The sequence below is a fragment of the Cavia porcellus genome, unplaced genomic scaffold, assembly GCF_034190915.1.
Source record: "Cavia porcellus strain 051 isolate PalLab524CR breed Dunkin Hartley unplaced genomic scaffold, mCavPor4.1 scaffold_1, whole genome shotgun sequence".
In the NCBI taxonomy this organism is placed as follows: domain Eukaryota; kingdom Metazoa; phylum Chordata; class Mammalia; order Rodentia; family Caviidae; genus Cavia; species Cavia porcellus.
Genome location: NW_026947484.1, coordinates 197,259,129 through 197,273,211, shown reverse-complemented (window position 1 = coordinate 197,273,211; position 14,083 = coordinate 197,259,129). Strand labels below are relative to the sequence as shown.

Below are 14,083 nucleotides of genomic sequence, written 5' to 3'. Positions count from 1 at the left end.
ACCTTCTCTGCCTCATTTCTGTTGAGCTCTTTTTCTGTCATTAGTTGTCAATTTGTCTTCTTCATTTCACTGTCTGCTCCATTCAGTGGTCTCTCTGCCACTGTTTCTAGAATCTTAGTATTTTTCTCTTTTAGAATGTCTTGCAGTATTCTCTGTAGAGTTGAATTGGTGGTTGCGAATTCCCCCAGTTCCTCTTTATCTTGGAAGCACTTTGTTTCTCCATTAATTTCTAGGGACAGTTGTGCAGGATATATCAGTCTTGGCTGGAGGTTATTATCTTTCAAAGCTTGAATTATTTTACCACACGCTCTTTGTGTTTTGATGGTTTATGCTGAGAAATCTGCTGTAATTCTGATAGGTGTCCTCTTGCAAGTGATCTGTTTCTTGTCTCTGACAGCTTTTAATATTCTGTTCTTATATTGGATTTCTGGAATTTTGATTACTATATGCCTGGGTGTAGTTCTATTTGGGTGTAGGTGGCTGGGGTCCTGTATGCCTCATAGATCTGAGTATCTTTACCTTTTCCCATATTAGGGAAGTTCTCCTTGATTATTTCTGTGAATAGCCTTTACAGTTCATCTGTTTGTATCCTTGCTTCTCCCTTTACATTCTTAACTGTTAAGTTATAGATCCTCTTATCATCTTCTAGCCTTTGTATTGTTATTGCTTGTTTCCTTGTTATTTTTAAGTTTTTCCTTTCATACTCCCACATTACAAATCTGTCCTCCAGTTCAGATAATCTATCCTTAGTTTCTTTCAAGCTGTTATGCCAGCTTTCAATAGAGTTTTTAGTTTCCTGGTAATCTCTTTGAACCTACTTCATGTATTCTACATTTTCTCTATTTTCTCCATCAAACAATTCTTCCCTTTTTTTCTGTTTTTCCATTCCACCATCTGTTTTTTCTTGGGAAGTGCTTAGCATTTCTTTAACTATTCTACTTATATCTTGCTTTACTTGGTTAAATACTTCACTTTTGAACTTGTCTCCGAGGTCTTGGAGATATTGCTTTATGTCGATTGGTGCCATGCCTGATATTGCATGTTTTTTTGTCCTCATTCTCCTTTGCATTTACCTTTCCTGGATCAGTATTCTCAGGATTGGGGACCCTTATTGGAAAGTATCTTGAAAAAAGATTGAAAAAGGCAAGTATTGAAGCCAGAATTAATCTGAAATTATCAACACAAATCACTTTTTCTAATACAAAAATAATTTAAGCTGTGTTATAGCCAGGGGTTGTGAGGAGAACAATTAAAATTAGGACATGGAATTTATAATAGTATTTTATATTTATTATCTGTATAGATAATAATATTAACATGGTCACCCAGAGTTAACACAAAGTGCAGGAAATCTATCCACAACACCAAATCATAGAATATTCAACCAAAGGCCTGAATCCCAAACAACATCCTACATGAGTGCAGATGAAGACCTAGGGCTCATGACAGTGCTTCCCATGAGTACAACTGGAGGTCTAGAACCCATAAGAAGAACTCTCCCTAGTCTCTTTTATAAATCTGAGCTGGGAAGGCCCAAAGGTCAGTGGTGGAAGCTAGAAATTCTATGCCAGCAGGGTGAAGGAGCTGTGCTGGTGGCATGAGGGTCCTATGCTGAAGCTGAGAAGTCATGCTCATAATAAAAACCAAGGCTGCCCTGAAAAGTACCACAGCCATCCTCAGTGACACAGAGGCCCCAAACTTCTCCAACAATAAGTGCAGCGGAGTACATGCCAGGAAGCCAGAGTGATCAGTTTGTCTTGGAGATTAAGCAACATACATCTTCTCCTCTGGAGCCAGGAAGCAATGCTCAATGTGAGTACCAGTGTCTCCAGGAGAACGAATGGCTCAAACAGCAACACATAGAAGAACCCATAATGCCGCAACGCCTTAATTCCTCAATGCCTTCCTTCTCCTTCTACATGTCTCTATGTATGCTGGCAACTTTCCTCAGGTGAAACATCTATGCTCAGCACCATGGTGATTAACCTCCACTGGCATTAAGTTGACCACCAGTTTTTAATCTATAAATAGCTGTGTCATATTTTACTCTATCTACTACTAGAATTCCTGTAAGGTGTTACAAATGTGCTTTTCACAATTTCCAGGACTGAATTTTAAAGTATTATCTTTAAATACAATGCACAAAATGTATGTTTTCAAAAATAAGCAATAAAACTAATTTAGTATATTCTGATCAAAAGAAATTTGTTTAAAATAAAGGTCAGTTTTAAAGTAGAATAGTAATTACTAGAGACCAGGAAGCAAAGGATGAAGAAAATCTAGACAAAAGTTGATAAATAGATACCAAAACAGAATTAAATGTTAAGAATTGAATTCAGTGTTCTGTAGCAGTAGTATGACTATAGTTCACGGTAATGATGTGTTTTATGAAAAACTAGAGGAGATGATCTTGAATGTTCCAAAGATGATAAAGGGATAGAAATACTAACAAACTCTAATTTGATTAACACATTATATACATATAAAATATCACACTGTATCCCGTAAACACTACACATTTTGTGTTAATTAAAAGTAAAAAATAAAAACCTATGTATAAGTAAGAGAATTGCTAATAAGATAGTGAAAGTCTGTTCAACAAATATTTATCAAAAAAATCTAATATGGCATCATTAATTAAGGTGACATAAAGGTTTTGAAACACATTTGAATAGGAAATCAAATAAATGAACTTCTGATAGAAAGAAGAGTACAGTTACTTTGCTGTTATTACTGTGAGAAAAATACTCTATTGAGGCATTTTGCAAGGGCTTCTTTCATGTCCCTGTTCCTGAGACTGTAGATAAAGGGGTTCAGCATGGGTGTGACCACTGTGTACATGATAGCTACAATGATATCTTTGTTGGCAGAACTGCTTACTGTTGGGAAAAGGTACTGTCCAAATATTGCCCCGTAGTACAGAGAAACCACAGAGAGGTGGGAGCCACATGTGGACAATGCTTTACAGACCTTCTTGGCTGAAGGCACCCTGAGGAGGGTGGCCCCAATGTAGCCATAAGATACCAGAATGCACATAAATGGCAGAGTAATTACCACCACTCCTATTGTAAACATGACCAACTCATTGAGAAAGATGTCTGAGCAGGAAAGCTTGAGCAGGGCAGCAAGGTCACAGAAGAAGTGAGGAACGGTGTTGGCAGCACAGAAAGACAGCCGGGTCAGGAGAAGGGTGTGAGAGAGGGAGCTGGCACAAGACAGGACCCAGGATATAGCCACCAATAAAATACAGAGCTCTTCCCTCATGATGGTGGTGTAGTGAAGAGGGTGGCAGATGGCCACGTATCGGTCATATGCCATTGATGTGATAAGGAAGCTATCCAAGTCAGTAAAAAATATGAAAAAATACATCTGGGAAATGCACCCTGCAAAAGGGATGGACGTAAGATTAGTCCGCATGTCCATCAACATCTTTGGGACAGTGACAGATGAGAAAGAGACATCCGTGAAGGCCAAGTGGCCGAGGAAGAAGTACATGGGGGTGTGGAGGCGGGAGTCCAGCCTGATGAGCAGGATGATGAGCAGGTTCCCCAGCACTGTGGTCAGGTACATGATCAGAAACAGGGGGAAGAACGCAGCCTGCTGCTCTGGCCCGATGGGGAGCCCCAGGAGGAGGAACTCAGATATGCTGCTCTGGTTCTCAGGCCTCATTCTTCTCTTCTCACTGATTGGGTGAGAATGGTTGACAGTATTATGGGTGGAAATAAGTTTTAGCAATCTTATTTTAAAAAGTCAATGTTCTATTTCAAAAATGTGGAAAATTTAATTTTTTAATATTTCTCCTTATATGCTGGTATATAAACAAACTAGAAAACTATTGATGGATAATAATAATGAAAACCATTATTTTGAGGTTTGTCAACAAAATGGAATTATTACACAAAGTAAAATTCCTGTGACAGTGAGGACTAGTTTCAGCTAAGTTATTGCCCATAGAAGTTCTATTAGAGAATTTGACATCAACATCCACTGTTAGATTCCAAATGAGAGATAACTCTTTCAACTAAAACGATGCACAGAGTAACATTGTTTTCCTCCCCATATAGTCACCAGTATGCATATTTTTGTTTCAATTAAATAGAGAAGCCCTCCCTATAAATTCTGGATTGCATCTTTATTGCAGTCAAAAAATCTTTTTTATAACCTATGATTTGTCCTGTTTAAATTTTTTAAAGGATTCTCACTGATTTTAAGATGAATGTAACAACACTAATATGGCTTAGAGAGTCACATTTCCAATTTGTTTCTTCTACCACCACTATTCTTGCTGGCTTCTCTGTTTCAACTTCACTAAAAGACACATTTCCATTTGTTGTCATTTAGACCCTTTTCTTAGCAGCAATGGGTTTTCTTGATCTCTTCACATTGAGGAAAAAAAGCCCAACTGTTCCTAGAAAATATTTTATGCAAATTTAGTTATACTCTGTTGTCTACTGTCAACATAGAACAGATTAAGTGAGAATTCAGTATCATCTTAAATTAAATCTATTGTTTCAGAGTATGTATTTTTCTAATTCTTTACTAATGTAGCTCTCCTTTCCTCTTTGGCTATGTAATAAAATTCATTCCATGCATATTTATGAATACTATCATCAAAAGATGCCAAAAGATGAGATTTTAGCTGCATATCAAGTTTTTAGCTTCTTCTTGAACTCCCTTGTTGTTTTAAAACACATCACCTATTAGTCAATTATTACAAGAATAATGCTCCTCAACGACATCCACATCTTTGTCTCTAAAACCTGTAATTATGTTACTGTATACAAGAAGGGGAAATTTAGGCTGCAGATAGAACTAAGCTTGCTAATCCAATTGACTTTTAAATAAAAAGATTATCCTGGATTTTTTTGGTTGGCTCTAAGTAATCATAAATTCATAAATGTGGAAGTGGATGCTGAAGAGCCATAGTCAGAGATTTGAAGGTGCTGTATGGCTGGCTTAGTAACTGGAGAAAGGGCCATGAGCCAAGCCATAAAAATGGCTGCTAGAAGCTGGGAAAGGCAGGGGAGTGCATTCTGCCCTAACACTTCCAGGATGCCAAGATTTTTATTTTAGCACATTGAGGCCCACTTTAGGCTTCTGAATTCCAGAACCATAAATTTAGATATTTGTGGGATACTTTTAAGCTGCAAAATTTATGGTAATTTGCTAAAGCAATAAAAGAAAACTGATATATTAGTGTTGGAATTAATTCATAATTACCCGAAATTGTATGGATGCCAGTATGCAACAAAATTCCAAGTGTCCTCCTACAAAATTGCCCTGCATATAACAGAACAGTGCAATCACTCAACAGAGTCATTTCCTACCTAACAAAGAGGAAAATGAAGCTACTATTTTGGTATAGACATTTGAAGGAAAGTGTATTACTCCCTGTCTTAAAAACTCTTCACATAATTCTTAAACAAACAAACAAACAGCGCGCCTGGCCACAGGTCTGCAGAGGAGGAGCTGGGCAGATCTCGGGTGCCCTCACTGGCCTCTCTGCGTGTCTGGAGGACTCTGGATTTCTGCGCCCAGACTGCTGGAGTTCCCTCAGGCTTCCAGGTGCAGTGAAGGAGAGAGGTGGGTTTAAGGCTTCCACATCAGCCTCCCCATTCCAGGCTTCATTTGGAGACCTGCTGAGCTCCCAATATGTGGGCTGGCCCACACTACCAGCCTAGCCCAGCCTGTTTAGCTGCCGCGCCTGGCCACAGGTCTGCAGAGGAGGAGCTGGGCAGATCTGGGGTGCCCTCACTGGCCTCTCTGCGTGTCTGGAGGACTCTGGATTTCTGCGCCCAGACTGCTGGAGTTCCCTCAGGCTTCCAGGTGCAGTGAAGGAGAGAGGTGGGTTTAAAGCTTCCACATCAGCCTCCCCATTCCAGGCTTCATTTGGAGACCTGCTGAGCTCCCAATAGGTGGGCTGGCCCACACTACCAGCCTAGCCCAGCCTATTTAGCTGCCGCGCCTGGCCACAGGTCTGCAGAGGAGGAGCTGGGCAGATCTGGGGTGCCCTCACTGGCCTCTCTGCGTGTCTGGAGGACTCTGGATTTCTGCGCCCAGACTGCTGGAGTTCCCTCAGGCTTCCAGGTGCAGTGAAGGCGAGAGGTGGGTTTGAGGCTTCCACATCAGCCTCCCCATTCCAGGCTTCATTTGGAGACCTGCTGAGCTCCCGATAGGTGGGCTGGCCCACACAACCAGCCTAGCCCAGCCTGTTTAGCAGCCGCGCCTGGCCATAGGTCTGCAGAGGAGGAGCTGGGCAGATCTGGGGTGCCCTCACTGGCCTCTCTGCGTGTCTGGAGGACTCTGGATTTCTGCGCCCAGACTGCTGGAGTTCCCTCAGGCTTCCAGGTGCAGTGAAGGAGAGAGGTGGGTTTAAGGCTTCCACATCAGCTTCCCCATTCCCGGCTTCATTTGGAGACCTGCTGAGCTCCCAATAGGTGGGCTGGCCCACACTACCAGCCTAGCCCAGCCTGTTTAGCTGCCGCGCCTGGCCACAGGTCTGCAGAGGAGGAGCTGGGCAGATCTGGGGTGCCCTCACTGGCCTCTCTGCGTGTCTGGAGGACTCTGGATTTCTGGGCCCAGACTGCTGGAGTTCCCTCAGGCTTCCAGGTGCAGTGAAGGAGAGAGGTGGGTTTAAGGCTTCCACATCAGCCTCCCCATTCCCGGCTTCATTTGGAGACCTGCTGAGCTCCCGATAGGTGGGCTGGCCCACACTACCAGCCTAGCCCAGCCTATTTAGCTGCCGCGCCTGGCCACAGGTCTGCAGAGGAGGAGCTGGGCAGATCTGGGGTGCCCTCACTGGCCTCTCTGCGTGTCTGGAGGACTCTGGATTTCTGCGCCCAGACTGCTGGAGTTCCCTCAGGCTTCCAGGTGCAGTGAAGGCGAGAGGTGGGTTTGAGGCTTCCACATCAGCCTCCCCATTCCAGGCTTCATTTGGAGACCTGCTGAGCTCCCGATAGGTGGGCTGGCCCACACAACCAGCCTAGCCCAGCCTGTTTAGCAGCCGCGCCTGGCCATAGGTCTGCAGAGGAGGAGCTGGGCAGATCTGGGGTGCCCTCACTGGCCTCTCTGCGTGTCTGGAGGACTCTGGATTTCTGCGCCCAGACTGCTGGAGTTCCCTCAGGCTTCCAGGTGCAGTGAAGGAGAGAGGTGGGTTTAAGGCTTCCACATCAGCCTCCCCATTCCCGGCTTCATTTGGAGACCTGCTGAGCTCCCGATAGGTGGGCTGGCCCACACTACCAGCCTAGCCCAGCCTGTTTAGCTGCCGCGCCTGGCCACAGGTCTGCAGAGGAGGAGCTGGGCAGATCTGGGGTGCCCTCACTGGCCTCTCTGCGTGTCTGGAGGACTGTGGATATCTCTGCAACCAGGGAGGGTCCACAGGTTCCTGAAGCACTGCGGCCTGTGGTGAGTACCCTAACCCGGCTGCGATTGAAGAACTGTGGAGCTTCCAAGGGGCAGGTGGGCGCACAGTGTCCCTGAGGTCCAGCTTGTCTGGAACTGCGGAGTTCTGAGCAGGCAGAGGAGGGCCACTGGTTCTGTAGGCCTAATGGCTTGGAGTAGCGCGGCGCCAGAGTCCCAGTAGCTCCAAACATAGAAGGGGATTTTCAACAGATCCTGAGGAAGCTTTGAAGTAACACTTGAAACACAGAAATATAGGAAAATGACAAAACGAAAGACCAAATTACAACCTCAAACCTCCAGCCCATCTCAAGAAACCCTAGGAGCGATGTATATAGAAGAAAATATATCCCATCCACCTCATATATCGGACACAATAGCCACTGAAATTGACAAGCAACTCCAGGAAGCTTTAAAGAAATTCAAACTCGAAATAATCTCCCAGATAAAAGAAGAAATGATAAAAGAAATGAAAGATATTCTAAATATATCTAAAGAAAACACAGATAAAAAATTGGAGGAACTAAACAAAAAGATAGAATCCCTAGACGAGCAATATAAGAAACAAACAGAATACATAATGCAGATGCACAGAGATATACAGGAAATAAAAAACTCCACTGAAAGTTGTAAAAACCGCCTTAATGAAAGTGAAGATAGAATTTCAGACCTTGAAGACAGGATTGCAGCTAGTGAACAGGAAAGGAAAGATCTTTTGAAAATAACAAGGAACCAGGAAACAACAATTCAACAACTGCAAGACGATGCAAAGAAGAATAACATAAGAATGATAGGGATTAATGAAAGAGAGGGAGACAACATGAAGGGTGTCAGGAGGATATTTAGAGAAGTAAGAGCTGAAAATTTCCCAAGCATGAGATCAGAAACTGACATCAGGATCAGTGAAGCATATAGAACTCCAAACAGTCATAACCAAAATAAAACTACACCCAGACATATAATAGTCACCATCCCAGAAATCCAACACAAGAATAGATTATTAAAAGCTGTCAGAGAGAAAAGACAAATCACTTATAAAGGAAAACCTATCAGAATCACAGCAGACTTCTCAGCACAAACGATAAAGTCAAGAAGAGCATGGAGTGAAGTATTCCAGATCCTAAAGCAAAATGATTTCCAACCAAGACTGATATATCCTGCAAAACTATCATTCAAAATAGATGGTGCAATACGATGCTTCCATGACAAAGAACAGCTGAAGAACTTCATGAACACCAAACCAACCCTGCAAAAAATATTGAAACACAGTTTAGATACACAAAGGAAAAAACCACTAAGCAAAGCAAATAATTAAACAGAACCGAAAGATAAAGATGCAACAGCAGAGAGATAACATTCCTACAATTAACCAGCATTTAACAGTAATAACCATTAATGTAAATGGTCTCAATGCACCAATCAAAAGAAACAGACTAGCAGAATGGATCAAGAAACAAAATCCAACCATATGCTGTTTACAGGAAACCCATCTAACCCAGAAAGATACTCACAGACTGAAAGTCAAAGGATGGAAAACAATTCTTCATGCAGCAGGAATCCAAAAAAAGGCAGGAGTAGCCATTCTGTTTGCAGACAACGTGAACTTTAAACCAACAATGACCATAAAGGACAAAGAAGGTCACTACATACTCGTAAGGGGAAAACTCCAAGAGGAAGAGATAACTATCTTAAATATATACGCACCAAACTCCAGAGCACCCAGTTATATAAAACAATTATTAACAGAAATGAAAACTCAAATTATCAGTAACACAATTGTAACAGGAGACCTTAATACACCACTGACACCAAGGGACAGATCAACCAGACAGAAAATGAGCAAAGAAATAACAGAACTGAATCACACCTGTGAACAAATGGGTTTGATAGACATATACAGAATGTTCCACCCAACAACATCAGAATACACATTCTTCTCAGCAGTACATGGATCATTTTCTAAAATAGACCATATATTAGCTCACAGAACATATTTAAGCAAATGCAAAAGAGTTGAAATCATCCCTTGCATATTATCAGATCATAGCGCTCTGAAATTAGAAATTAATGACAAAGGATACTGCAAAAATTCCGCAAACACATGGAAACTAAATAACACACTCTTGAGTAATCAGTGGGTCACAGAAGAAATTAAAGAAGAAATTAAGCAATACCTAAAAGAAAATGAAAATGCAGATACAACTTACCGGAATCTGTGGGATGCAATGAAAGCCGTTCTGAGAGGAAAATTTATTGCACTGAGTTCCCACATCAGGAAAACAGAACGAATACAAGTAAATAACTTGATGCTACACCTCAAACAGCTAGAAAAAGAAGAGCAAGTCAAGCCCAAAGCCAAAAGAAGAGAGGAAATTATAAGAATCAGAGCAGAAATCAATGCAATAGAGACTAAGAAAACAATCCAAAGAATCAACGAATCAAAGAGTTGGTTCTTTGAAAGAATAAATAAAATCGATAAGCCCCTAGCCAACCTTATTAAAAAAAGGAAAGAAAAAGCTCAAATTCATGCAATAAGAAATGAAAAAGGAGAAATCACTACAGACCCAATAGAAATACAGAGGATCATCAACACCTATTTCGAAAACCTCTACTCTCAAAAGTTTGATAACACAGAAGAAATAGACAGATTCTTAGAAGCATATGAAGTACCAAAGCTAGATCAAGAGGATATAAAACTGTTGAATAACCCAATCTCTGCTAATGAAATTGAGAATGTAATTGGGTCCTTGCCCACCAAGAAGAGCCCAGGCCCAGATGGATTCACTGCAAAATTCTACAAGAAATATAAAGAAGACCTAATGCCGACACTCCTCAAACTATTCAATGAAATTGAAAGGGAAGCAATCCTTCCTAAGTCATTCCTGGAAGCAAATATTACTCTAGTACCAAAACCTGAGAAAGACCCAACTATAAAAGAGAACTATAGACCGATCTCCCTAATGAACACAGATGCAAAAATCCTCAATAAAATATTGGCAAATAGGATCCAGCAAATCATCAAGAAGATTATACACCATGACCAGGTGGGATTCATCCCAGGAATGCAAGGATGGTTCAACATACGCAAATCAATAAATGTAATCCACCATATCAATAAAGCCAAAAATAAGAATCACATGATCATCTCTATAGATGCAGAAAAAGCCTTCGATATGGTCCAACACTTATTCATGATAAGAACTTTACAGAAAATTGGAATAAATGGTCTTTACCTCAATATAATAAAGGCCATTTATGACAAACCAACAGCCAGCATCATACTAAATGGCCAAAAATTGAAAGCCTTTACTTTAAAATCGGATACAAGACAAGGATGTCCTTTATCACCACTCCTATTTAATATAGTACTGGAAGTACTAGCCAGAGCAATTAGGCAAGAAAGAGAAATAAAAGGGGTAAAGATAGGAAAAGAAGAAGTTAAATTATCATTGTTTGCAGATGACATGATACTCTACATAGAAGACCCCCTAAACTCCATTGAAATACTCTTAGATACAATAAATAAATTCAGTAATGTGGCTGGATACAAAATCAATACTCAGAAATCAATAGCATTCCTATACACGAACAACAAAATTACAGAGAGGGAAATAAGAGAAACTGGACTATTCACATTAGCAAGCAAAAAAATGAAATATTTAGGAATTACTCTTACGAAAGAAGTGAAAGACTTATACAGTGAAAATTATAATACACTGAAAAAGGAAATTGAAGATGATCTCAGAAAATGGAAAGACATCCCTTGCTCATGGATAGGAAGAACAAACATTGTGAAAATGGCCATTCTCCCAAAACTGTTATACAGATTCAATGCAATCCCAATAGCAATACCATCAACATACCTTATAGATCTAGAGAAATCACTCCTAAATTTCATCTGGAACCAGAAGAGACCTAGAATAGCAAAGGCAATTCTAAGCAGCAAAGGCAAGGCAGGAGGCATCACAATCCCTGACTTGAAGTTATACTACAAAGCAACAGTAGTAAAATCAACATGGTATTGGAATCAAAACAGAGCTGAAGATCAGTGGAATAGATTAGAAGATACAACCACAACTACGAACACACTCAACCACCTTATTTTTGATAAAGGAGTCAAGCAGGTTCACTGGAAGAACGACAGTCTCTTTAATAAATGGTGCTGGAAAAACTGGCTCTCCATTTGCCGAAAACTAAAGCTAGACCCATGTCTATCACCATGTACTAAATTAAAATCTAAATGGGTCAAAGATCTGAATATTAAAACAGAAACACTAAATCTATTGGAAGACAAAATAGGTAGAAACCTTGGATATATAGGAGTAGGTAAAGAATTCATGAACAGGACTCAAACCGCACGGGAAATACTTCCCAGAATCAATAACTGGGACCACTTCTTATTAAAAAGTTTCTGCATGTCAAAAGAAATCTCCAGCATAGTGAAAAGAAAACCCACAAACTGGGAAAAGATTTTAGTGAACTCTCTCTCAGACAAGGGCCTCTTGTCTAAAACATACAAAGAATTAAAGAAACTCAGACCTCCAAAATTCAAAGATCCAATCCAAAAATGGGCATCTGAGATGAATATGCAATTCTCAGATGAAGAAATGCAAATGGCAAATAAATACATGAAAAAATGCTCATCATCATTGGTCATTAGAGAAATGCAAATTAAAACCACACTGAGATACCATCTCACTCCTGAAAGAATGGCCAGGATCAAGAAAACCGACAACAAATGCTGGAGAGGCTGTGGGGAAAAAGGAACTCTCCTGCACTGCTGGTGGGAGTGTAGACTGGTACAGCCTTTGTGGAGATCTGTCTGGAGATTTCTCAAAAAGTTGGGACTGGAAATCCCATTTATTCCAGCTATTCCACTTCTAGGCATATTCCCAGAAGAACTGAAAGCATCATACCACAGTGATATATGTGCACCTATGTTTATAGCAGCACAATTTGTAATCGCCAGATCTTGGAAACAACCCAAGTGCCCATCAACTGAGGAATGGATAAAAAAGTTGTGGTATTTCTATACAATGGAGTATTATTCAGCTATAAAGAAGGATCACATTGAGATATTTATCAATAAATGGGCACAGCTTGAGACCATACTCATAAGTGAAATAAATCAATCTCGCATGTGTGAATACCGAATAGTTTCCCTAATGTAAGTAATGATTCAAATATATAAAAATATGTGGTAATCATGATTCCCCATTAGGTGGCCTTGAAGCCTTATAAAGTTTTCACTCATTAATTAGAAAGGCTTTATTCTGGGCTTCTTGATATGAAAATATTTGAAGCTAGAGTATATGAAGTTTTACCCAGATATTTCAAGGAAAGGGACACTATGGTAACAACTATTGGGTCGGGTTATATGGTGGTGAAGTACTAGGTTGTTGAAACAGTCATGCTGTGACCTCTATTGTTATGTTGTTATGTCCTGTTTTATCTCAATCTCCCCCTTATTGTTTCAAAAAAAATTATTTAGTCATTTCTTATGTTTGTCTTAATTAAAGAAAAAATTCAAAGAAATTAGGATGTATAAATGGTAACTCTTTTCGATTTCCTATTAACTTGTTTTGAGGTCATGTGGTGCTCCCACGATCTTGTTTTGGCTGATTAGACTCTGTTCCATTCTATATGATAGTATCAAGTTTGAAGACATAGACAGCTGCTTTGAGGACAGTGGGATTCACTGGGATACCCATTCTGGTTTGACTATTGTCTTCTTTGGGGGTCCTGTAATGTTTACAATGCCTGGGTTTTGTTGGTCTTGTTCTCTGCTGTTTTGTCCAACTTTATGATATCTGATGAGATGGACAGTTCTTTTTGGGGAAACAGGGGACAACGTTGATGACCATTGTTGATAAACTTGTACTCTGTTCTGCACCATGTGCTACGTCTATCCTTGGTATTGACTGACAGCTTTGTTTTGCCATATTTGACTGTATTCTTCCCCCCCACCCAAAGAAAGTGATGAGCACTAAGGAGTAATGAAATCCAAGATGTGTGAATTTTGTTGTAAAAAAGAGAGGGAAAAAAAAAAAGAAAAGGAGCTCTAACGGATATAACAGCAAGTGTGTTTGGGGGTGTTAAATAGCTGACTTTATCAATGTTTTTGGAACATTGAACACAGCTGTTTGCAGTCTCCCTGTTTGAATGTCCACCTTGTGTTCTTTGATACTGTGATTTGAGGAACTATTTTCAAGAAAATAGTGTGTAATCTACTAGCAGGTAATTTCTTACTGTTATGGTTTTTTGTTTTGTTTTGTTTTGTTTTGTTTTGTTTTGTAGTTCTGTATTGCGTGTACCCTTACGCCGCTTTGGTTTGTTTTGTGTTTTTCTCTTTTTCCTCTTAAATAAAAAAAAAAAGAAAAAAAAAAACAAAATTAAAGCTTATAGAGGGGATTTTCAAGCAGTGAGACTGCAGACAGTTTTGATCAATGATCCAACAAAACTCAGTAATATGGTTATCTATCTTATACACTTAAATATATATGCAGTTATATCTTTTAGAGAACTTTCTTTTCCTTTCTGTTGTGCAATGACACTTGCACATTTTGGGTTTTATTGCTCCCACAGTTCTTATTACTTTTTTTTTTTTGAAGAAAGTAAAATCAAATGTGACATACCAGGACAGAGTCATTCAAATCAAAAGGATGGACATAATACGTAATGTAAA

The 14,083-nt window shown here is 40.1% G+C and overlaps 1 protein-coding gene across 1 annotated transcript; it reads right to left on the bottom strand.

The window, feature by feature from the left end:
• Positions 1 to 2,730: 2,730 nt before the first annotated feature.
• On the bottom strand, positions 2,731 to 13,262 carry LOC100735191 (olfactory receptor 1J2). The gene is made up of 2 exons (XM_013153282.2): positions 13,251 to 13,262; positions 2,731 to 3,657 (listed from the first exon to the last, which is right to left on the bottom strand). Exons 1-2 carry the CDS (start codon positions 13,260 to 13,262, stop codon positions 2,731 to 2,733), a joined length of 939 nt encoding a protein of 312 aa, XP_013008736.2.
• Between the last annotated feature and the right edge of the window lie 821 nt (positions 13,263 to 14,083).